This window comes from Engystomops pustulosus, chromosome 2, assembly GCF_040894005.1.
Source record: "Engystomops pustulosus chromosome 2, aEngPut4.maternal, whole genome shotgun sequence".
In the NCBI taxonomy this organism is placed as follows: domain Eukaryota; kingdom Metazoa; phylum Chordata; class Amphibia; order Anura; family Leptodactylidae; genus Engystomops; species Engystomops pustulosus.
In genome coordinates this window covers 129,686,525-129,713,228 of record NC_092412.1, presented here as the reverse complement: position 1 = coordinate 129,713,228, position 26,704 = coordinate 129,686,525, and the positions used below count along the sequence as shown (strand labels likewise).

Here is a 26,704-nt window from a genome sequence, read left to right as displayed (position 1 = left end):
AGCACCCCCCCCCCCCACACACTGTAATGTAAAAATAATATTATATCTTTATTCTCTGGTTCACTACGATTACGGTGATACTTCATTTATATAGTTTTTCTTATCTTTGCTTAATTTTACTGAGCAAAACCAATATTATAGAAAATCACATTGTTTTTACTAACTTTTCGGGGCCATAACTTCTGTTTTTTCTGTTGACAGATCTGGTTGAGGGATTATTTTTTGCTAAAAGAGTTGTTCTTTTCAGTCATATTATATTAAACTGCATTAAATTTTTGTGATGGTATTTGATGAAAAATCTGTATATTACTGAAAGTTTTTCTATTTTTTTTTTCTATTTTTTTTTTTTATTTTTTTTTTTATAAACGTTCACTGAGCTGGTTCAAAATTGATTTATTGTATAGATTAATACAGATGCAGTGTTACCAAATATGTGTGCTTTTTTGTGTGTTTTATACACATTTATTTGCATTTTATATGTAACTGGGGAGTTTATGGGATTTTTATTAACTTTATAATATTATAAAAAGATTTTAAAATTTATTATTTTTTTTTTATTTTAAAATTTTTCTACTCTTGGGCTTGAACAAGCGTTTAATGGAGCGCTTGTTTAAGACCTTCCACTGCAATACACTTGCAACTGATCATGCTGCTCCTGCCAGGATGCGGAACCCGGCATGAAGGGGAGCTGGCAGCCTCGGGGCACTCGCCCGGGGCTGATGCAGGATGGATCGGATGCCCCGGTAAGCACGGGGGGGAGGGGGTGTTTCAAAACTTACACGCTGCGGTCATGCTTGACCCCGGCGTGTAAGGGGTTAAACACCCTTTTTATTAAAATTTAGGCATTGCTTATATATTCATATCTCTTTACACAAGTGTTGTTAAAGCTGGAAAGGGTCCTGCAAAAGACTTGTCAGCAAGCCCAGATAAAACATATTTTTGCTAGTGGCAAATTTGACGCAGGAAGCTGCCCTTCTTGCCAGCATTGGCATCTTCCCAATCCCTAAAGCACCTGATAACTTTTATTTTCCATAATATCTTAAGAAAACAGCATCCAAAAATCCATTAATTATTTACAGAAGTAATTAAAGCCTGCAATTCAGCAAGTATAGAAGATAAGTGCTGTAGTAATTTCATGTCTGTTTTAACCTACCCATCTGTGTTTTGCATTTAACAATAAAGCCCCATACATATAAAGCATGAATGTAAAAGGTAACGCCAATGTTACAAGTACCTTACACATAGAGGAGCCTCTAAGATTAACTCCAAATCTTGATTTCATGCCCTTCCTCATCCTTTTGCTAGTGCCTTCTATATATTAAGTAGAGTGAAGTAGTACTAATGTAGTTTTAATGTATATTGTCGATATTGTTTTTTTTTTTTTTTGTTTAGAAATAAATAGAGCAGGTATTGGATGCACCGCTGGCCGTTGTTTCTACTCCAAGGCTGGCTGCGCATATCGTCACTCAAGCCAGCATGGGCACAGGAGCTGCTGCGCATGTGCAGAGCTCCATAGATGCTGGCATTCTTATCCTACTTCATGGTGAGGATGAAGAAGGAGATAGCATTGCTAAGGCTACTGGGGCATGGAGTACACTTTGCTCCTGGTGCTCGGACAAGCTAGTACACGCCCCAGTAGCATCTCCAAGTTATTTAACCCCTTAGTGCTCTGCGCCATAGCTGTACTGTGCGGAGTCCTGCGAATAGCTAACTGCGCAGAGGTGATGCCGTTTCGGCATCGGGGGTCGCGGGATATCAGCGGTAATCTAAAAATGCCCATAAGCCCCAAAACATATAAAGAGACATATAACGCTCAAAAAAGTCTAAATCATAACACAAACCCCACATATATAGTATCACCGCGTGTGTAACAATCCGTAGAATAAAATTAAATAACTATTGAACCCATACGATGAACGCCATAAAAAAAAAATATATAATTTAAAAACCTGCCAAAAATTATGATTTTTACCTATTGAATCCCACAAAAAATGCAATAAAAACTGACCAACAAAACATATGTACTCCAGAATGATACTGTTGCAAAGTACAACATTTCCCGCAAAAAAACAAGCCATCAACCAGCTCCGTAGCCAAAAAAGTAAGTGTTATGCCACTTGGAAGACAGCGATGCAAAAATGATAGATTAACCCCCCACATTAGGGTTTTATTTGGCAAATTTAGTAAAACATAAGAAAAAATATTCATGTCTGGTATCTCTGTAATCGTATCGACCCATAGAATAAAGATAACATGATTATTAAGCTATATGGTGAACACTAAAAAAAAAAGTAAAAAATCCAGTACAGAATTGATGCTTTTCTACTCATGACCTCAAAAAAAAGTTCCTAAATTTTCAACAATACCACCCCAAAATCTTAACAAAAAGCATCTCGTCCCGCAAAAAAAATGCTGTCACATGGCCCCAATAACGGAAAAGCGAAAATTTTATAACAAATTGTATGGTGGGTTTTCTCTTTTTATCTTTTGGAAATGTGTAAATTTTAGGGCTAAATGAACGTATAACCGGCACAATTTGACCATTCTAAATTTCACCTCCATTTTGATTCAATTACTATGAAGATCTCAAGGGGCTAACAATCTTCATAAAAGCTGTTTCTGATAGCTTGAGGGGTGCACATTTGAAAATGGGTTGGTTATATAGCGGGGCTTTGATGCTTAATATGTAAAGTTTCATTCAAAACTGTATTTATCCCCAAAATAGTCAATTCGGAAAATTCGGAAAAGCAATATTCGATTTGTAAGCCGCGCGACATCAAAATATATTATCCAGACTTTTATAAAAATAATGAAAATGTAAAGTAGACAAATGGGAAATGTTATTCAGCCACTTATTTAGGTGGTAAATCTATCTGCCTGAAAACGTAAAACTTATCAGCCAAAATTTACCACTAAAATGAAGTACAACATGTGGGGAAAAACAATCTCAGAATTGTTTAGATAAGTAAGTGTTCAAAATTTATAACCATATAAAGCGACGCATATCAGAATCCAAAAAATCGGGCTGAGCCCTTAGCTACAAAATGGCTGCGTCCTTAAGGGGTTAAAGATTAGGGCTGGAGCTGGCAGAGGCACTTTACCATCATGTCTACTTTTGATGGTAATTTCCTGAAGATCGGTTTCCTTTACACTTTGTAATATACCTCATTAAAGGGGTTGTCCGAGTTAAAAAAAAAAATATATATATATATGTGGCCGGGAGTGGGCTGCCTAAAACAATAAAGCTGTACTTGCCTTCCGGTGCCCTCCGGTATCCAGCTCTGCTGTCGCTCCCGTCCGGGCGCCATGTAAACAAACAGGGCCGCCGGAGCAGTGCTGCATTCAGCTTCCGGCCAGCCGTGGCCGGGTACGCCTATCCGTCCCTATACACAGCATTGTGTATGGGGGCCGGAAGGTTGTCGTGTCCGGCCGGAAGCTGAATGCAGCGCTGCTCCGGCGGCCATGTTTGTTGACATGGCAGCCGGACCAGAGCGACAGCAGCACTGGATACGGGAGGGCACCGGAAGGTAAGTACAGCTTTGTTTTAGGCAGCCCGCTCCCAGCCACATATATATTTTATTTTTTTTCAAAACTTGGACAACCCCTAATATAAACTGCTTCTCTGTGTCTTCTTTTCTGATTCCTTCTCCTATGATAAGTAGCTGTTTTTATTTTTGTTTTTATTTTTCAGCTGCTCTTTATGTGCTAAAACTTTTATTTAGTAATATGCAAATAAGGCTTAATAGAGCCTCCCCCATCATCTGTGTTCCGTAATTAGAGAATATGGACATCAGCAGAGTCTAATAGTACCAGTCTGCTTCTCCATGTCTCCACTATACAAAATGAGGGACTAGTTTAGGCATTCCACTTGAGGGTTTGTAGAAATTAACCTTATTCATGCAAATCTACCTTATGCAACAAACAATGTGTGACCTGTAGTAACTCTCTCCGATTTTAGTTAATGGAAAGGTGGGGGTTGTGGTCTTTTGCTAATCACTGGACTAATCGGCTAACCTTCTAGTGTGGCTTAGTCTGAATCTATCTCTTATATTAGCTTCTTATCTCCTCCTGCCATTCGACGTCACACTAAGCAGATTCCTAATATTCTTTGAGATTACGTCCATGTCAGTTTGCTGTTTTTGTGGTGTGAAAGTGACCAGACAATGAAGAAATTGCAGTTTGATAGGACAGAATATCTATTTTTTTTATCTCAACCTAGTGTACTTGGGTTGCTGAATTTTCATTCACTGAGTGTCTGAATTTTCACCTCATTAAAATGTATGGAGCATGGTATATTTCTACTGTTGTGAGCCAAAAAGAATCATCCCCATAGGTAGGTGAATCCTTTTATAATTGTCTTGTTATTTTATATAAGGTTATGGCCAAATTTTACTGGAATGGTAAAACAGAAATGGCCTATAGCCTTTATTCCAAGAAAACTGTGTCCTTGGGCAGTTGCATTTTTTTTCAAGATCCTTTTAATTTTTTTTTTTAAATTAATATTTACTAGTATCTTATTTTGACATGCATATTGTGTGTATTTTTCTATTCATATTCTTTTTCATTTTTGCGAATTTTACTTTGTGTGCCTCTGAACCAACGTGGAAATATAAAGCATACATAACCATACACATTTTGTTAATAAAGTTTTTCTTCTGTGTATGCATTAAAAATCAACTTTCACATAAGCATTTTAAAAGAAATCTACAGCTATTGTAATCTTAGTGAGACATTGGGTTTTTGACTGTCACTGGGTATGTTTTAATTCAGTTTCTTTTAGTGTAAGATTTTCTCTTCTTGGAGCTTGAAGTAGCAGTTTATTAGTGCCTCTTATACAAGTTGTTCCACAGCTATATCATGATTTTTGTCATAAATGCTTGCACTCCTCCCCTTTGCATCAGACATTTGAATGGTAGTTGCACCACTGGATTATTTAAGGGGTTGCCAACACTTTTCATTTATTTATATGTTCATTTATTCATATGTTTTTCAAAAAGAGGCTTCCAACAGGTGTGATCTTACTCTGTAGAGAGCATGTTGGGCAAACACTGCAACCTTTACACAGATAGCATTTGATTAACAGGTCTTAGGCCTCTTTTAATCGCCCGGGTAAGCATACAGCCACAAGCTGGAGGGGTGGAGGCATGAGCCTTACTCACCTCTCCTCTCTATAGCGTGGCATGCTGCCCGGCTGTAAATACAGGAAAAGATACAGCATGCTCTATATACAGGCAGTCCCCTACTTAAGGACACCCCACTTACAGACAACCCATAGTTACAGTACAAAGAATACACGTCACTCGAAATATGTAGATCTTGACGGGTGCACAAGTAGGTTACCAAACCGTGTTCATCAATGAAGAAAAACTTGGCACTCCTTTGTGTGAAATTAGAAAATCTTATTTTATTTTTTTGTTCAAATTTGATCGAGAAGAGCAATCCAAATAATTTATGCTAAGTTTCGGTATTAATTCAGACCTTCATCAGGCACGGATTGCTAGGTATAAGGAGTGTAAAGAGGAAGTGCAGTGCTATGACTGCTTCAGCGCTTGGAGCAAGGTGTAGAGCGGGGTCTCCCGCTAGAGAGGAATGCGCTCTACACCTTTCTCCAAGCGCTGAAGCAGTCATAGCACTGCACTTCCTCTTTACACTCCTTATACCTAGCAATCCGTGCCTGATGAAGGTCTGAATTAATACCGAAACTTAGCATAAATTGTTATTTGGATTGCTCTTCTCGATCAAATTTGAACAAAAAAAATAAAATAAGATTTTCTGATTTCACACAAAGGAGTGCCAAGTTTTTCTTCATTGATGAACCCATAGTTACAGACTGACCCCTCTGACCTCTGGTGAAGCTCTCTGAATGCTTTACTAGAGTCCCAGATTGCAATAATCAGCTGTAAAGTGTCTGTAATAAAGCTTTATTGATAATCCTTGGTCCTATTACAGAAAAAATGATTAAACTTCAATTGTCACTGGGGCCCAAATTTTTTTGTCTGGATCTACAATCATAAAATATACAGTTTCACATACAAATTCAACTTAAGAACAAACCTCCGGACCCTACCCGTGGACTGCCTGTATTCTGGTGCATGATTCTGTGGCACACGGTGGCTGGATATACACCCCCACAACGTCCATGTGAAAGGCTCCTTAACAGTCGTGCCGTTTGTACGATAGGCACTACTGAGTCTTGTGATTGGCTGCAGTGGTCAGCTGGCAAAATGAAGGTTTAAATCCTCTTTATTCAAGGAGTTAGTAATGTGAATTTTTGAACTTTCTTTGGTAAAGTTGGTTCTTTTCAGCCCTGCCCCTACATCCCAACTTTCAAGGTACAATTTCATAGCCCCTGCCCCCTTTTAAGAATTTTGAAGCTGTATTTTTCCGTGAAATTGCAGGACTGTAGGCATCTATTAGATTTCCATTAATTTAATTGGCATACACAGCTTGGTATTAACCTTTAAAAGGGTTGTCCAGAGATGGAAAAACATGGTTGCTTTCTTCAAAAAAACAGCTCCTTCCCTGACCATGGGTAATACATGGTATTGAAACTAAGTTCCATTAATTTCTATACAGCAGAGCTGTAATAACTGCACAAACTATGGTTTGTGGTGCTGTTTTTTGTTGAAAGCAGAACTACAGAATGTGAGGAATAAATGAGAGCTTTCATATAGCAAAAGAATGAATAGCCACGTCAGAATCAAATATTAAAACGCTAATATTACTAAATAAAACATGTCAACATTTCTCAATGGTTTACTGGGGAAAGCGTTTTGTTTTACTGTTGAATCTAATATTTATTTACCATTAGGTCCTGCTAATGGTCTGTTAAGTCGAGGCAGTCCATAGAGCTTTAGTGATGTAGTCTGAGTTGCTTTTATCATCCATTACTCCATACCTAGTTGCCCATATCAATTCCTCCACAAAGAGTTTATTTTCCCATTTCAGACTTTTCGAGATGAGTTAAAAATTGACCTGTGTTGTGATGTCATTTTATATGGTGCCACTAAATTTCTCACTATTATTGTGTTAGACTGTAGCAAGCTGTTAAAAGGATACAAATCTTATTTCAAACGTCCTAATGTTCTTTACTTGCCGTTCCTCAATCCATTCATCTTTTGCCACCTAGAGCAACATAAAATTCTGGAATAATCTGTTTTAAAATGTGTTATTATATAAAGTTCTACTTGGCATTTTGTGAGGAGGACAAGCATAGTTTTCCATTTTGTCATTGTGTATGGATTTTTGAGCTCTATTTATCAATGTACTTTAAAGCTTAGACTGATGGTACAATGCACCTGAAAACCTCCATGACTTTTACAGGCGGTTTCTTCCAGCAAATTAACATTGGAAATCAGTGCACATCTTGATCTGCATTTTGTTAATAGAGAATGTAATCTTCACCTAATAATGCCAAATCTTTATTCTTCACTCTTTTATTTCATTCACTACTGAACACCTAATAGAGCAATTTATAACCTAGCCAATTGAATCTATATGTTGCAATGGGTTAGTTTAACCCCTTTGTGATCAAGCTCATTTGTGCCTTGATGACCAAGGCCTCTTTTAAAAAACCAACATGTGTCACTTTATCCGATAATAACTTTAGAACGCTTTTACTTTCCCACGTGTGGTTTTTTTTGGGGGTTTTTTTTAGTGACATTTTGTTCTTCACGTTAGGAAATTTTGGTTTATAGATTTTGCATTTATGAATAAAGGATGTGTTTGGTAAATATTTTGAAAAAAAAAATAGCTATTTTCAAAATTCTAAATGTTATGGTAACTAATGGTAAATAATTTTGGTAATAAGGCTAAATTCACATGACCATCGGGGGGATGTACATTCGTGTAAGTGCAGCCTAATATTGCCTTCGTGTCATTTTAGAAGTGTCTTTTTCTGCAGCTTCATTTAACCTTATCCAAATTATTCCTTTTTTATTATTAAGTTACAGCATGTTGCAGAAGGATCTATACCCTATGAACGTTTTTTTTTTAAAGTTAGAGGCACAAACATAAATGTATTTTATTTATATTTTATGTGATGGAGAAACACAAAGTATCAAGCATTGGTGAAGAGGTTTAGGGAGTGGCAAAGTGTATTACAGGGTTAGGTTTAAAAACAAATAAACAGGCTATAAGGACTATTCAATCCATCATCCGTGAATGGAAGGAGTATGGCATGGCTGTTTGCTTACCAAGAGAACCAATAAGGGAAGCAGTCAAAAGCCAAGTGTAAGTCTGTAGGAGCTACTGAGATACACATCTCCGGTTTGTGTATACTCCACATATCTGTCCTTTATGGATGAGTGTCAAAAAGGTGTTTAAAGTGCTCATTCAAATCCCAGACCTAGAACCCAATGAGAATCTGCTGCTCAAATCAAAATTGCTGTTCAACCAAAACTACTGCTCAACCAATTTGACAAACTAGAGCTATTTTGCTAAGAGAGGACGCACCTTGCAGTCTCTAGATGTGCAAAGATCCTGGAGACATACCCTACAGACTTTATTTGTATATTCTTATTTGTAATTGCTACTTTTTTATTACTAAGTTTTTATTGAAAACCAAACAATTAGTTTTACATTTTACAGTATAAACCGTAAACTTAAACCCAAACCCTTCCCCCCTCCCTACCCCTGCTTGGTGGGTATAAAGTCTGTGCTTCCATGCATAACAGTCATACGCATATAACTCATAACCAATGTTCTTCTGTTAGGGTAATATAGGTTCCAAGAGAGAATCCATCCAGGATATCCGTAATCGTTGTAGGCTAAATATATTACATTACATTATTACATTACATCGTATAAATTAGATAAAACAATGATATATACAGATATAGAGCAAACAGTAGTGATATAACATCAATTGTTGGTTGTCGGAGAGTCCTAGACCTTTGCATACATTATCAGCCATGTTTTTTTTTTGTAGATGGCAATCATCTGTCATTTCCACTAATTATTCTGTCTCTAGTAAGAGTTAGAGGAGCTTATCCTGGGGCATCAAGCCATGGGCCCCATGAGGCATTAGATTTCTTCGCTTTACTTCGCTTTTGTTAGACAAATTTATCTAGTTGTATTAAAATATTAGCCATGGAAATTCATTCTGAAACTCGTGGAGGCTCAGTATCTTTCCAATGAAAAGCAATGCGTTTCTTGGCTATATAGAGCAGTCGCAGCACTGCCAATCTATGACTCTCAGCCAGTTGCAGCTCAGATACACAACCAAAAATGCATATAAGAGGAGTACGTTTGAAAACTGTGGAGTATGTTCGATCAATCAGATCAAGAACCTCTTACCAATAATAATCTGGGGCAGCTCCACATGAGGTGTATCATATCTGCATCAATCTGTAATAACTTCTAAAGGTGGTTCTGCAAAGTATTTTATACCAGGGGGGTTGGGGTTAAATACATATGCATATCACATTTTACAATTATACAGTTAGCAATAATATTTATTATACTTTGTTGCTTTGTCATAAATTTTCAATCAATTATTAAATTTTTGTCTGTAACAGTGAATTATTTATCAACACACTTTATTTTGGTTATATATTACATGTATTTATCTAATTTATAGTCTTGTTATAGGAGACAATTTGCTATGCATAAATAAACATCATTATTTTGTGCAAACTGATGCCATATGTTGTATATTAGGTCTGTGCCTAGATAGCATTTTGTTATGAGTAGTATTTTGTGCACTTGCCCTGCAAAGTTGTGCCCTTGGATATTTTCTTTAGACGTTGGCAGCTATGTCACTGTCGTCAGCCTTTTTGATCAGCAACTGCAGTGTCCTTCAATTTAGATGAACTGACGTGTTGTACACTTTGTAATGTAAACTATATTTCTTCTGTGACACTTCTACATCCAACAACTTGTATGATAACCCCATAAGCATTTTTGTCACATTGACATTGATGCAATTTTGTCACTATTGCACACATAGGAGAGTAAAGAAAATTCCATCCACAGTGCAAATACCAAATTACAGCACTAAATATTAACCAAGTTTACTAAAATTATATAGATACAACATTGACTACCCATCCCAGGCCAGGTAATAAAAATACATACCCCCAAATAAGAGAAATCATAATAATACAGACCACAGATCAGACAGCCAACAGGCCAGCAGATCCATAGTGGTTTTTGACTTTGCAATACTGCTTATTTATTTTGATTTGCGTTGAAGGACCTATATAGCACACATCCTCTTTTATACCTTTCTCTGTTTATTGTTCTGCTAGGATTTTCTTTATGTATAAATAATTATGGAGACCCTAGATTGGATAATAAATAATGATAGACTCCAGAATAAAATGAATCCCTTCTCTTCTGAAACAAGAACCAAGTCCAGGGCATAAATTCAGCACTGGAACCAAGCCCTGTACATAAATAGAGCACCAGTACAAATGCTTGAGAAATAGTTTGATAATTGAAACAATTAGTGCACTTTGGGTCACCCTCCACCCCTCAAATGGCTGGTATTTCTGTAGATAATTTAATAGAAGCCTTGTGCAAAATGAATTTAAATTACAGAATTGTAGCTGTACTTTTAGCACAGAGGGAATCTCTTCAAAGTGCTGTGTTCTCTGATCTCTGCATTTAAACTGCTCTACTGTCCCCAATCCTCTGCTGTAATATGTAACCAGAAGCCTGATACTGCACTTACTCAGAGTAGCTATGCTGTGACATCTCTCACAGAAGTACACTAAGTATAGTTACTATCCTTGAATATAAATGCTTCAGCTAACAACACAGATAAAGAGGTATGGTTAAACAGATCTCCGGGGCTTCTAACTAAGATTTCATGTACACAATTGTTGGTTTTGGATGCGTGTTAGCCATTGTTTCAATGGCAAGCACACGTCCCTATTTATTTCTATGGGATTATACACAATATGGCTTTGGTTTCCTATACCCATTGTATGAGCCAAATGCCGAACATTTATAGAGCAGGTTTACTGTTATCGGACTGTGAGTGGACCTCAAACACCAATGACACATGGGTCACAAAGTTGTTTGGCCAGATACTGCACACTTGTTTGTGTATGGGAGGCCTTACACTGTTTGCTGGTAGACTCCCTTTAACTATGATGGAAAGGTGCAGGTATCATGCTTCTATTTATGTGAGTAGTAGAACCCAGTAGATCTGATGGCAAATACCGTACAAAAATAATACCTCAAAGTCAATGCATGATTAACCGGTGGCACTTACTCGTAGATCCAGCCTTGGCTCCCAGTGCCCGGCCATGCTAGTACGTGCCCCAGTAGCCTCTGCAGCTAATTTACATATTACTAAAATGAAGTTCAGATCTACTTCTCATAGTACAATCTTCATGGTAGAGATCCTTTAAGGACACCTGACTTAGACGGACCTCTCTACCCACTGTTACTTCTGGTGAAGCTCACTGTTATCTCTAGTCTCAGGCTACTAAGAACAGCTGTAAGGTGTTTATAGTGAAGTTATGTTAATAATCTTTGTTTCCATGACGGCAAAAAAAATGTTGAAAATCCAATTACCATATATACTCTGGTATAAGTCGACCCGTGTATAAGCAGAGGTTCCTAATTTTACCACAAATAACTGGGAATACTTATTGACTCGAGTATAAGCCTAGGGTGAGAAATGCATTGGTCACAGCCTCCCCACAGTAATGAAATGCCTCATGCCCCTTGGCGTATAAAGAAAAAAAAATTAAACTTACATTCTAGTACTTGGGGACCGTCTGCCAATATTTAACTACAGACATACAGCTCTGTAGTCTTATTATTAGGGATGAAAAAAAAAACATACTGTGTCAGATGTTTTACACAGTGCCTTGTCAGGATCTGGGGGTGCTGGTAGTTGAAAATAAAGCAGACTCCAAGGTTATCGGTTCAGATGTTGTTTTAATGAGTTTAATCCACTCCAATAGCGGTTTTTAAATGCAGATAAAACATAAAATAGACACCTGTTTGTCTGGGCGCTAACTAAACAGAAATTGGTTACCTCACCTTTGATAACAAATATTTCAGATGGTCCAAGACAGTCTCCAGCAGGAGCAAAACACCTTTCTGGCTTTCTAGCCATATTCTGCCATGGTCTGCTCTAACAGAAAAAAAAGTCCAGCTTGCTGCTCACTTAAAGGAAACCTACCACTTGAAGTGGCAGGTTTCAGATGGAAATACCGGGCACCAGCTCAGGGTGAGCTGGTGCCGGAGCTTATTTTAGTTAGTGTTTTAAACCGCGGTATCACGGTTTAAAACACTTTTTAAACTTTATAGCCGGCACCAGCTCCGGCACCAGCTCAAGTGGTAGGTTTCCTTTAACCCCTTACAGACATGTGACGTAATAATAATACCTCACACGCCTGGTGCATGGAGAGTGCTCACAGGCATATTTCAGCAAAGGCTTACCGGTAAGCTGCTGATCGCCGACATCAGCTTAAAAAATATGGCGACGCAGGGGCCGCCATTACTACCGTACGTGTGTTTGAGTAAAGTAGACAAAATGGAATATACATACTTGGTATATACAGTGTTTGTTCTCCTTAGTTTTTCTTAGCAATGAATATGTACAGTATAATACTGATATTATGATAGTAATGTTCTTTTTTATGGATTACATTAACAGTGGAAGAATCTGACATCATTGACCTGGAGAAAAGATATTGGCTATTAAAGGCTCAGTCAAGAACTGGACGATTTGATCTGGAAACATTTGTTCCTTTGATTTCTCCACCAATTCATCAGTCATTGAGTGAAGGTAATTTTATTGTTAACTGTGGTTGTAAAAATCTTGTCATTTTAAGATACATGATGTAATATGGTAACCGGTAATACATTTAATGACATCAATACATTGAACAACCTTGTAAATCTATGTATATCATCCTCAAACAGTTCCTTCAAGAGTCAGAAGTGTTCAGGCACAGTCCCTAACCTTATTAAGGATAACTTTTATTAAATTTTGGGACCCCACCAGTCTATATTCATAACTTATTTCATGTAATAAAAAATGTAATATTGTGTTGTGACTCAAAGTTGTTTGAGAAAGGTGTGAATGTCTGTTATGAAAAGTATGCTGCACAGATCATAAGGGTACCATGTTATATTTAATGAATACCTTCCATGTGTGCTTTGTTTGATTTGAAAAGTTTTAAAAATCATGCATTGTTGGATTCCTTCAAAATGTAGTTCCTAGTTAAGATGTAGCAGCACGTGAGCTGGTTTGTGAAGTCCAGTCCATATTTCTTTTGTTGTTTTTGATGTAAAAACTTCTTTATTTTTAAACTAAGTTGATGATTCAGCCACTGTGAATGCTAGTTTAGTAAATATTGTACTTTTGGTCTTTGCTGCAAACCCAGTTAACATTTTTTTTTTCCTCCTTATTTTAGGGTTGTTTAATGCATTTGATGAAAACCGTGACAACCACATAGACTTCAAGGAAATATCGTGTGGTTTATCCGCTTGCTGCAGGGGACCCCTAGCTGAGAGACAAAAATGTAACTATCATTCTATCCTGAAGGAAAGATTCTTAGTTCTGTAAAAATGATGATTGCTGCCTGTATAAAGACTTCCATATATTCAATGGGGGCATTTATCTGAGCTACTATGCCATAAAACTAGCATAGAATCCCTGAAATAATTGCAATGCCTAGCGAACCACCAGTCATTGCAATTATCATCGCCTTTACACCACCTCCATGCCAAGGGGCCATATTTGGCATCAGAGTGGGCCTGTGCACTACCTAGACCATACGAACGTTTACCTTGAATGTTCACATGGTTTTTACGCAAACCTCTGTCACCAAGCTGCCTGCTAGCATAGCCACAACCAGAGCATTAAGGAGGCCTACTCTAGCGTATGATAAATCTACCTCATGTGCTTTCCTGAGTGCTACTCCATAACATTGCATCTTGTATGCTCTTGAAAGAGTAAAGATTTTTTTTGCCAGTCTTCCTCTACATCTGCATGTAAATTCACAGAACATCAGAGAAGCAAAGACAAGCGGTCATCGCAAGAGATGTTACAAAAACCACCAATTTAATATCACATGTAAAAGCAGAAAGTGTGTAAATATTAACAACTTGCATAGGAGATTTGGCTTCCTTATGAACGTGCTGTGTGTAGAATGAAGAAGAATGTATCTCCTTAACCCCTTAATGACCAGGCCATTTTAGATTTTTTGCATCTGATTTTTTACTCTCTCTTTAAAATCCATAACATTACTGTATTTTATTTTACGGAGCACAGAGCTGTATGAGGGCTTGTTTTCTGCCTAACAAGTTGTCCTTGGTGATGGTATTTTTTGTCGTGTTCTGTGTAGCTGGGAAAATCCAAATGCAATGGAATTAGGAGCAGCCAATCAAAGCGCAAAATGCTGCTAAATAACTCCCAAAAATACCTTCTAATTTCTTTGCATTTGGAATTTGTAATATGATAACTCTTGCTTTCAGACATTTTTGATACATCTTCTCAAAGTTCATGCATGCTCCACTTAAGGCAAGGATTATGAAATTAAGTTTTTCAAGGTGGAAAAAGGAAAACTGTGCCTCTAATGCTACCTTAAAAGGGTCCAACTTTGAATGACCTGGAATAATAGCCAAATCAGTAAGCCTCTTTTAGAAGAATGACACCCAACTGCAGAAAGTGCTGTTCTGTTAGTCTGGGGAACTGGTTTGCTTTGGTGAGAGGACATGGACGTGTTCTATAGTCTATCGCCTAACTACACCAGTTCCCAGAACTGCAATGACTTTGAAAAGTGTTATCTTCAGTTTGCTATCTATCCCTTCTAAAACAGACTTTGTGGCTTTGATCTCTAAAGAGCTGCATTCTTTAAGGTAGCACAGAAAATTCATTTTCTTTCTTCTGCACTGGAAATGTGTTTGCTTTGTAAAATGGCTTTTAGAGGTTGGTTGTTTTGGCTTATACTTCACCCTTTTCAACAATGTCAGTATTGGTTTCTTTATTGGTAGCATAGTAACAATTTTGCTAGTTTAACTTAATAAAAAATTAAGTGCCAAGCATATTTCTGTGTAGGACACATCTTCCATTTTAAAGGGAATATGTTATGTAGACTTTTTTTTTTCTGTAGCAAAGCAGTATCAGTCCTACTTGGTGATTGATCCTTTTTTAATCTATGAAGATTAAGCACTATCTTTATATTCTCATACAGTGAAGGTTGCCAAGCAGTACAAAGTAGTGTGATAATGCTCATTGGACCCATACGTATATAAAACTGAGGCTTAAATAAATATCACAAGTTTTGCTGAATATTTTCCCACATTACTATGTCACAAGAGTTCATCCATTTTCTCCAGCTCTATAACATTCTGCCTAAAGATCATAGACCATGTTCAATGTGACAGGTTACCTTTTAAGGTACAATTGCAGCTTGGCAGGTATCTACTGTAAGGAAGGCCGTTAAACAACTTGACTTATTTGGAGGCTGAACAAAGTCAGATAAGCCTGAGGTCACTTCAGTTTGTTTTTGACACTAGTTTATTACACATGACCTTCAAGCTTTGCTATATGTGTTATGTACAGATGTTTAAAAAGAAAACTTTTCAGGAAAGATGGCATTAGATAATAACATCGAAAAGAACATCGATGCTCTTATAAAAATGGCTTGTTCAGGGAATACATGCATTTAAGCAATATCTGTCTGGTTTAATGGTCATCCAACAATTTTTTTCTTTTTTTCCCATTTGTTTTGAACAGTTTGCTTTAAGGTATTTGACATAGATCGGGATGGTGTTTTGTCTCGCTCTGAACTGGAAAAGATGGTTCCTGCTCTACTAGAGGTCTGGAAAGATAACCGCACTGATGCCATACCTGTAAGAGTTCTAATTCTAAATGTTGCAAATGGTACATCATGCCATGTATTGTAGTCAATGTTGTCTAACAATCTTTGTTTAGGAGTCATGGTCTACCCACTGTCCATAGTGTTACTGATTGCCCAAGGGAATAGTTAGACTTTTTTTTTTTTTTTTTTTCTTCTAAGGGGCAATTTTTTTCTTAATTGTCTGTTACATATAGTTTATACAATTGCTTAACAATATTTTTTACTTTTTACAGGAATTACACTTGAATCTTTCTGATATTGTAGACATTATATTAAAATCTCACGACACAACTAAGGTAAGGAAATCTGCATTTTGTATTTTATATGCATTATTTAAGCACGTTATAAGGAAAAAACTTTACTAATTCATATGGGAAAATTAATGTACAAGTTAACCTAAATAATTGTGTTATTTAACCAATGTCCTGCCACATCCTATTCAATGAAAGGGATCCCAAACTTGTTGGGCTTTATATCTCTTCAAAGCCAAATAATTGGATTAATCAAATGTAGTTCTGTTGTGACTTTTAGGCTTCCAAGCTGTTACTGAATAACGGTGCAGACCATAGATCATTTAAAGGTGTATTCCCATGAAGACAAGTTTCTTATATGTACTCAGCACATCAAAATCATTCTCTAATTCACTGTTATTAACAAAAATGCAGCATTTCGCAGATATAAGTCCAACCTGTCTGTACCAGTCCTGCTACAATTTCAGTTGCCCCTAGATCCGACTCTAACTGCAGACTTGGGGTCGGGTAGCCGCCATCTTGGATGAGATTGCTGCTGAGATTACCGTGTCGTGTGCCTGTAGCCACGCCACCTGCAGTCCTAGCCCGGAGAGACGACACTGATTCGCCTCCTGGCAGGAGATTGTGAGGAGAGACAAGCTGCAAACTACAAGCTCTGTGGAGATTATTGATCTGGGGGAAGGGGAATGCATGCAGGCATAGATCTGTGAGACTGATAACAGAGATGTAGCAGAGCTGACTCTGTAATAGGCAACTAATGGATCTCATGCATCTCTGATCTGTCTCATCTCTTTCTATGTGTCAGTGTGTTAGTACAACGTCAGAAGCCAGATGAAAGTGTATATACACCTGTACCCTGATAATGTAACCACATTGTCACCACACAGAACTAGATGGATAATATTGTGTCTGCTTAGAAAGGCCTGCCCATACCCTGGGATTTTGCACTGAGCAGCCTAGGGAGTGATATGACTCATGACTAAAACTGCGTAAAATTGTAAAGGTTATTGTGTTAACATCACTAGGGGATTGAGATGTGGGAATTTTCTTTTGTGGGGGGGAAACCCCTTTAGGATTATTTGCTGTAAGGATATTTGTCACATTGAACATACAGTCTGAGTTGTAGGCAGCATGTTATATAACACGAGAGGCTGGGAAGATTTATTAAGAGCTTAGTGGAAGGAAATCTACATTATTTGATGTTTATTATGAAATAAATACATAATTTTAATTACTGCCTTTCCTATGCTTAGGAGTCTGTTGAGTGGGCCTGTTAAGTCCTAGCATCACTGTGCATACACAGATAGCTGGAACTTAGTAAGCAATAGTACCACCAGCTTGACCACTAAGTATAGAAAGGACAGAAGTGTTTAACTAATCCACTAAAAGGTAAAGTAAACCTTTTCCCACAAACCTATAAATCAACTATGTTCTACTTTTTCTATAATATTTTGAGGAAATTAAAATTGTTTATCTGTTCTTATGAGAAAAAAACCCACTGCAGATGTCCTTGCACTCCCTGCAATGGCTGATTAGAGGGTTTAGGAGGATAAAGTCTTATTGGACTCAAGTGTCTCTCTGGAGAAGAATTTCTAACAAAGGTTTCCCATGTTGTATAGCCACTCTTAAAGGGAACCAGTCATCAGAAACTTGCCTAATTAACTACTACCAGTATGTTGTCTAGCAGCTTCACACCTTACAGATCATGTTTCTTTCATAGTCCAGCACGGCTTGATCACCCAGAAAATCCACTTTGAAGTGAAATGTAAACTGGTTATATTAAGTCAAGGAGGCGGAGAGTTTAACATTGAAGTCAAGCTCTCCCTGCCTCTGAACACCTCCTCCTGTTACTTACATTATGTTCCAGACTTCAGAAGATCTGGTTAATGATTTATCAGGGTGCAGGGCTGTAAATTACAGTTAAGAAGGCATTCTGAGACCAGGAAAGTTTAGGCCATGAAAGAAAGAAGAGCTGGAAGCTGTTCAGCTGCTTGACAACATACTTTTATTGGTTTATTAGCTATATTTCTGCTGACAGGTTCCCTTTAACGAGACTTCAATCATGAGTACTTTAATGCCAACAGTGTGTATAGTCACATAGTGTATACCTGTGCAGACCTCAGTCTCTAGATAATTTCTGGAATTACTGGAATCATCCTGCTGCATGAAAGAGCCATACCTGTTTTATAAAAAGGAATGCAGAAACACTGTAGTATCTATATTTTCTAAGGCTACAGAGATTCCCTGACATAATCCAAGGACTGTAATGGTGGGCAAATGAGCCATTTCTAAATATTAGCTTAAAGACAATAAATAGTTGTGCATTCTCTTATTGTTTGACTTTTGTAATATACCATTTATACTTGAGTATAAGCCTAGTTTTTCAGCACAAAAAAATGTGCTGAAAACCCAAAATCTACTTATACTCGAGTCAATAAAAATATATCAAAACTCACCTTTCCGGCTTTCCCTGCTGCTGGCTTTATAGTGGGGCAGGGGGCTGGCAGGCTATATATACTGGGGGGCAGGTGCTGGCTATACTCTATGGGGCAGGGTCCAGCAGGCTATATAATGGGGAGGCTGTGACGATGCATTTCCCACCCTCGGCTTATACTTGAGTCAATAGGTTTTCCCAGGTTATTGTGGTAAAATTAGGGGCCTCGGCTTATACTTGGGTCGGCTTATACTCGAGTATATACGGTAGTCAAAACCCGTTTTACTGCTTAGTGCCCATCCAGCCAAACTGTATTCATGGTTTTCTCATAATTCATACTTTTCAGTTTTCTTTTTAGTAAACATCTTCCTAAAATTAACTTTTTTTTTTCTAGAGTGGACACCTTACCCTGGAAGACTACCAGATATGGAGTGTAAAAAGTGCACTTGCCAATGAATTTCTAAATCTTCTATTCCAGGTAAGAATTTTAATCACTTAATAAACCTAGGGGATAATCCTATTTTTTTCACAACAATGAAAAAAAAAACATTACATTATGGATTAATTTTTTTTAAAACTGTATTTATTGAATAATTTTCATTTTTATGAAAAAAACAAAACAACTAAACAGAACCCCAACATAGTGTCATCAATACAAATGTTGGGTCTAGGACCCGTGGGAAAGAGGGGGAGGGAAAGAAAAAGGAGGGTGGGGGTTCATCAGATCGTTGGGATTTATTTAGTTGCAATTGACAGCTTTGGTTCTCTCCAGCCAGTAGTGAGGTCCTCATTCAGCTTAAAGGTCCAGATCCATAAAGTATAGGCGGGAAAATTGACGCCTTTACAAGATCGTAAAATCCAATTCTGGGGGGAGCGGATGGTGGTGGGGAGGGAAACAATATAATTAAGACAAAATGAAATCATCATCTCATCCTTGGGGGTTATGCATCCCCCAACCCCAGCCCAAGCATGTTGTATAATAAAATGTTACTACTTTCATTTACTAGTTTCCACCACTACCACTATTCCTGGTCCAGTCTAGTCAATATCCACAGGGGCAACCCCCACAAGCTGTCGTTCCTGGTACCACACTGTGTTCACATAGCAGTTTCTGATGGTAGATTAATTGTTAAGCATTACCTTTCAATTTTTATCTACCTTCAATATGGAGATTTCTAGCTAGTCTGTTTCAAATATATTACATAGTTTGGGCAGAAATTGCTGACGAGATGGGACATAAGGGACAGTCCATTTCGAAAGCATCTTTTTATATGGTGCTGTAAAAATAATAAACCTTTTATACTTGGCTCCACCAATGCTCCTGAATAACCTCTGTAGAGATCAGCTTTGGGTTTCTTTTCACTGGAGCTAAGTGAACTTGGTATACGGCATATTAGGCAATGAAAGGAGTGGGGACAGGAGTTGATCAATATGTTGGTATGTTTTAATGGCATAAATTTTTTCAATAATTTTTTCAACTTGAATAAAAAAACCAATGTAAATAATTGGTGCGTTCTTTTTGTGACTGAAATAATCACAATAGCAATGACTGCGAATATGTACAGGCAGTCCATGGGTTACGTATGAGATATTTTCAGTAGGTTTGTTCTTAAGTGGAATTTGTATGTAAATCGAAACTGTATATTTTATAATTGTAACCCCAGGCAAACATTTTTTGGTCTCTGTAACAATTGGATTTTAAAAAGGTTGGATTGTCATAAGAACCAGGATTAACAAAACTTAATTGCAGACACCTTTGATAATTGTTAGAGCCGTTTATTGTAACCTAAAGTACAGTAAATTGCCAACATCCAGGGGGCAGTTTGTAACTAGGGGTCGCCTGTAAGTAGGGTGTTCTTAAGTAGGGTTCTGCCTGTACAATAAACATGGTATCTTTTTTTTTTTTTTAATCTGGGTAGTCGCGTGACCCAGAATCCCTTTCACGGCAGTGGGGTGTTTTACAGTTTGGTAACACTTTTTTTTCTGATGTTTTACGTAGAATTCTTGTCTACTGCCAGTTACTGATTATATGTCATGTTCCTCCAAATAGGTAACGCATTAGCCTATTTGGGCTGTGCAAGCTATCCAGAGAGTTCACAATCCAATTTGACATCACTTAAAATTGCAAGACAAGATTATCACAGGTCCTATATGGCTAGCAGGATGTCATCTGTAAAGGACTTTGCCCCAGTCTACTCGTTTCACATGGGGATTCTTTGAATCTATATAATGCAAGTGGGAATCTAATAAAGTTTTGAATAGTAAAAGGAATAGTGGGCATCCCTGTCTTGTGCTTCTAAATTGGTACATGGGCAATGGGGATGTTTTTTTCCATTTAAGGCCAGGACAGTGGAAGCACGTCTCCAATGTTTCGTTTTTGTACGGTTATATATAGAAAGTGCTGGGATACCCTATCAAATTCTTAGGATATTTGATGGGAGTCTGTTGTCATTGGTGAGTTTTGACATAATGCCAATTTATTATAAAGTATCATTGCTATCCCATTGGGTAAAGGGGGACATTTCTTAAAGGGCATGGTAAAACATTTCAGTTACTTAATATAATGTATTAATAAAGTAATAGGTCAGCATAGTTGGGGCAGGGTGAATATTATTCTATGTAAGGAGATGTTTTTATTTTTGCCATTGCATGGGAGAACCAGTGCATTTGACCAAATATTAGTCACTTGAATAACCATATCCGCTTTGATCGTATAGACTTAAGCCCCTTCTACACTGGCGTTTTTCACGCGCGAGTTCTGCGCGTGCATTTGACGCGCAGAACTTGCATTGCACTCTGTCCCATTGTATTCAATGGGTCTTTCTTCATTAGCGTTGTTTTGCACGCGCGTGCTTGCGTTCGTTTGCACGCGCGTCAAAATCGCAGCATGCTCTATTTTTGCGAGTCACGCGCGTTTTTCACGCCCCATTCAAGTCTATGGAGATGCATCAAGAACGCATTGCACTCGCAATCATTGCAAGTGCAATGCGAGTGCAATGCGTTTTAAACGTAAGGGTTGCTAGGTGACCAGAATAACAGTATTTCCCCTGCTCGCGAACGATCATTTAATTAAAAAAACACAGTGAAGAACAGTGAAGAATAGAATAAAACCAGTGAACACAGTGAACACAGTGAACACAGGATCATTTAAGAGAAAAACACAGTGCAGAACACAGTGCAGAATAGATTACAGATGTTCGGCACATCTGCTTACTTGTCGGGAGATACGCGCGGAACGGTGCGGCCAAAATAGCATGTGAAGAACAATATATATGTGTGTGAAGAACAAATTGCAGATGTTTGAATACATCTGCAATGTGTTCTTCACACATATATATTGTTCTTCACATTCTATTTTGGCCGCACCGTTCCGCGCGTATCTCCCGACAAGTAAGCAGATGTGCCGAACATCTGTAATCTATTCTGCACTGTGTTCTGCACTGTGTTTTTCTCTTAAATGATCCTGTGGTCACTGTTTTCACTGTGTTCACTGGTTTTATTCTATTCTTCACTGTTCTTCACATCTGCTAACTTGTCGGGAGATAATATACACGGGGAACAGTGAAGAATAGATCGCAGATGTTTGCAACTTATCAGAAGACATTATTTTTCAATTAAATAACACATTTTAATCCCAAACCATGGTCCCTTTGAAAAATGCTCGAGTCTCCCATTGACTCGCGCGTGAAAAATGCGCCGAAAACGCAAAAAAAACGCTAACAACACGCGCGTGAAAAACGCAAAAACGCTAATTACTCCAAGGCAAAATGGAACAAAAACGCAGCCAAAAACGTCAGTTTTTCACGCATTGCACCCTGACGTGAAACGAAACGCTAGTGTGGAAGAGGCCTTACTGTTGACAACAGATTATTAAGATGTGTTCCCTCAAGTTAATAGTAATTTAAAAAAATGAAGTTGTCATGTTAAATGTCTGGCAGAGGAAGCCTAAATAAAGCTCTGTAGTTTTCCAAATACCATGACTGGGAGTAGATATGTTTTACTAGACACTTTCATTTCTGCCCGTCTGATTGTGATCTTATATACTGCATTATTGATGGATTGCCCCACCTTCTATTGCAGGCTATGGTAATCTGCCACATACAATGCTTTAGTGATTTAGCGATCTGTTTTGCGTGAAGGTTAATTAAGTTTTGAAGGGGTTTTCCAAAAAGTTTAATGACTTATTGGGTTGTTTGCCATGTTCAAGTAGTAAAGTTGCTGAATCCATATATAATCTCTGCTAAGTTTTCTTAAGTTAATTAGGAAATCACTATATTCTATATTCCAATAATTGAGGCCATGTGCTCAAGGTGAAAAGAGAACCTGTCACATTTTTAAATAACTAATTGCATATTAGCTTCTATTTGAATGACCCATATAAATATGAATTGGGATTATTCCTGAAATACTTAATGTATAAATGACAAGTTAAGCTTAAAGGACATCTATCACCAGGATGAAGGATTGTAAAACTAGAACACTCACATACTGGTGTGTGCTCCCTTTGGCAGGATCCACTCTTCCTTAATCTTTCTAGGCCCTTGTTTTTAAGACAAAAAGGCTTTAAAATTATGCAAATGAGCTTGAGGGGCTCAAGGTTGCATGGGTGTCAATTGAGCCTTGAGCCCCTCAAACTCATTTGCGTAATTTTTAAAAACTTTTTTTTTTTAAACCAGGACATAAGCTTAAAGAAGAGCAGATCCTGCCTGAGGGGGCACATACCAGTAGGTTAGTGTTCTTGGTTTACAACCCTTCATACTGGTGGTAGATGTTCTGTTCTATATAACCTGTTTCTATATTATGCTGCCTACAGACTGCATATACATTATGCCAAGTATCCTTCATTATATAGAAAATTTAATATTTGCATATGATGAAAGCTCTTATTCATGTCGTTGAACTTGTGCCAGTGCCAGGCATTAAATCCTATCACCCTTACAGTCTTGAAAACAGGTAAACTTTATGCTGTTATGTAAAGCAGCCACATGAAATAGCAGCTGTGTTTTGGTCATTGGTTAATCGGTCATCTCATTATATCCTACTGAAAAGTTCTAAAGCCAGAGACCGTCTGAAATAAGAGCCCAAGTCGATCAGTCGCGCACCCTTTGTCATTTCAATTAAACAAATGACAGAAAACAAGATCGAATTAGTAGAGTAAGTGGTGAAAATTGCCCTTTTTGGTCCACACTTATTATATTCTATTCAATTATCTTTTTAACTATGCAAAATTCTTTCAGGGAGATTGAGAAACCAGACAACTTTCTGACATTAATATTATTTAAGATCTTGGTGCTATGACAGATAGTTAGGGTTTTTAGTTTCTTCCTTTAAAGATGCACCTTCCCATCCATTCAACTTGGCTCCATATTAAATGCCTTATCTTCATATTGCTGAGGTTAGGGACTCTGCATATAGCCTTCCACTCTCAAAGTATAGAACTACTCCACCATAGCGAGTGTACTACCACAAAAAAAGGTGTTACAACGTTCTTTAATAAAACCAAAAATATATAAACTTTAGTCAATATATAAAACAGCTCACAAATGTATCATCGTATAATGATCAATGTAACAGAGGATATCCAAAAATAGGTCCGATCGGACAAAAGCACTCAAATGCGTTACAGGGTATGTTGCTCTGTTCCTCAAAGGGCACATCCACAAAATAGTATAGCCTCCAAAAAATTCACAGTAAGGGTGAATATGAGACATGCGCCTGAACACTGAGCTTGTAAGTAAAAGACTAGTGTCTTACCCATTTCCTGCAGTCTGAGGTTGCCTCCCGGACTCCCCAACGCGCGTTTCACCCAAAGCTTCTTTAGGGCTAAACGTGTGTTGTGGAGTCCGGGAGGCAACTGCAGGAAATGGGTAAGACACTAGTCTTTTACTTACTTACCCCGTAATGCATTTGAGTGCTTTTGGCTCCATATTAGTTTAGCTCAAAGTTCTTGGCATTTTCTTCTTGCAGAATGCATGCATGCCTCTAGGAAGGAACAAACAACTATTATGTGTAGTATTTTCTGTTGTTGAAATGTTCCTGTGGGAAATGTTTTTTATTGGCCATATTACATAATGCTGTAGCATTGGTTATAAAAACACTCTTAACTTCCTTGAGGTGGTTACTTTTGTATATCGTTAACAAAACACCAGTGTTGTATTGACAGACATAGTAGGGCAAATTTATCAAACTTTTTTTTTTTTTGGCACAAATTTAGCACATATTTTTTGAAAAAAAAGTCTTGAGTTACCTATCACATTTGTCTCCATGACCTAGCTCTATGTTTCAAAACGGTCTTGTTACTTTCTCCAGTAATAACTTTAGAAAAGTTACCGAGGTGGTTTCAAGATTAGTTTTTTCCCATAACATGTTATACTTCAGGTTAGTAGTAGTTTTTGGTTGATATGTTTTGCATATATTTATAAAAAAATTGGGAATCTCTTTAATAGAGATAAAAAACATATCTAAGGAATGATGAGGTTTTTACCATTAAAGCCAGGTTTCACAACCTTAAATCTTTGTGAAAAAACCTTACGTAACTCCATTTACAATCCATTTGTCTTTTAGCATTTTTTTTTTAGAAGAAACGCTGGGGAGATGCACACATATTGGATTTTTTTATACAAAAAAAAAAGCACACAATGACATCTTCTATATATTCAAAGATGATAGAAGTATTGAGAGTGAATTGTGGTGTTAACTCTTTCATGACCAAGCAGCGTTGGTAGCTGAATATTAAGGTCAGATTTTCTGTTCTCCTCTTCATATCTTTGGAAAAACTTTTCTTATCAACATTTTTACATGAAATGTGAGACTTTAATTCATGATGGGATATTATTTATTAATTGTTTTTTATTTATAGAACAAGCAGACAATAAACTAAAAACAATAAAAAATAGACTTTTATGATATTCACCCAACATAAATGTACACGGTCATGAAAGGGTGTATGGAGAGGGTTCAAGGTCATTATACAGCTGACACCGGCTGGAAACTACCACGGTCGATCGCGGCAATTAACCTGTTAGTTGCTGTGGTCAAACCCGGCTGCTGACAGTTTTTGCTTAAAATTACAGTAGAATTAGAATGTTACCGTAATTTTGACCTTATATCTTTTAAATTATGGCACCTTCAAAAACAGTTCTGCTGTTATTTTAAAGAGTAGAATCTCCCCTTAAATATCCACTTTTAAAGTTCTAGTCGGGAGTATGAAACTGTATATAAAATCTCATTTTTTTTGCACCTTGTACAGTAGATATATATGCTTCTATCACAGTTCAGTGGGCCACTGTCATGTTGACTAACCCTCTACACACAGTTGTTGCAGTTAGTCATCCAAAGGTAAAAGAATGCATAATCGGTTTTACTTGGTTTTGTTTGTTCTTATTTTATGTATGCATTGAGTTCCTACAAAATTCTTTATGGTCATCTGTACTTGGATTTCTCTTGAGGCTGTATAATTGACTCATCACAATAAATAAGAGATTCTACAGCTACCCAGAGAAACCTTAGTGATGCCTGCAGAAGATGAATCCTAGCACCCTGTTCTGGCAGATGCTTAGCGTTATAAGCAGTACCGGGCTGTACTCTAAAAAGTGGGGACCGTTACAGAGCAAAGCATGGGGCATGGGATGTAAAATGTGCAGCATTCTAAGTCTTTCACTTATGCTTTCCTGAAACTCTAAATATCATGTTGAACTTAATGCAAAATGACATTTTCCTCCAGGGCTTCAGAGAACACACACTTGACAGTGAAAAGTCACTTTGAAAGGTCTTTAAACAGCATTTTCTATGATTTGTAACCTTGAATTATGCTAGCTCTCAAATCTTCTCCAATATGCAGAGATGGGGCTATGTGTCTGTGTATATTTGGTGTGCACATGAAATAGGCTCAGCTGCAATAGCAGCTAGCAGAGGAAGCTGTAGCTCTTTTAATGATGTATTCCAGGAATATGAATGTTTGATACTAAAACCCATAATACTATAAATATATGAATACCGTAAAACTCAATGTCATTAATCACAAAATTGAGCTTAAATTGTTTGCTTTTTTTGATTAACAAAATTTTATGGGCTTTGTAAAGTAGGCAGTTTTTTCCAAGATGACCGCCACTGGAAACGACATTTCCTATGAGCCTTCAGTTCTCAGTAACAGCTCCTCCCTCTCATGCTCTGCTGTCCTGCTCTGT

The 26,704-nt window shown here is 37.5% G+C and overlaps 1 protein-coding gene across 3 annotated transcripts in view; it reads left to right on the top strand.

The window, feature by feature from the left end:
* The window catches only part of USP32 (ubiquitin specific peptidase 32), a 132,291-nt gene that overhangs the window by 39,898 nt on the left and 65,689 nt on the right, over positions 1-26,704 (top strand). For 2 of the 3 annotated variants that reach the window (XM_072136419.1, XM_072136418.1), the window contains exons 6-10: positions 12,620-12,751; positions 13,383-13,490; positions 15,710-15,825; positions 16,067-16,129; positions 18,913-18,996. In XM_072136419.1, coding sequence (XP_071992520.1) covers positions 12,620-12,751; positions 13,383-13,490; positions 15,710-15,825; positions 16,067-16,129; positions 18,913-18,996 — 503 coding nt within the window. Of the gene's footprint in view, positions 1-4,137; positions 4,334-12,619; positions 12,752-13,382; positions 13,491-15,709; positions 15,826-16,066; positions 16,130-18,912; positions 18,997-26,704 lie in introns of those variants that run through there. The other variant, XM_072136420.1, reaches the window with a different exon arrangement.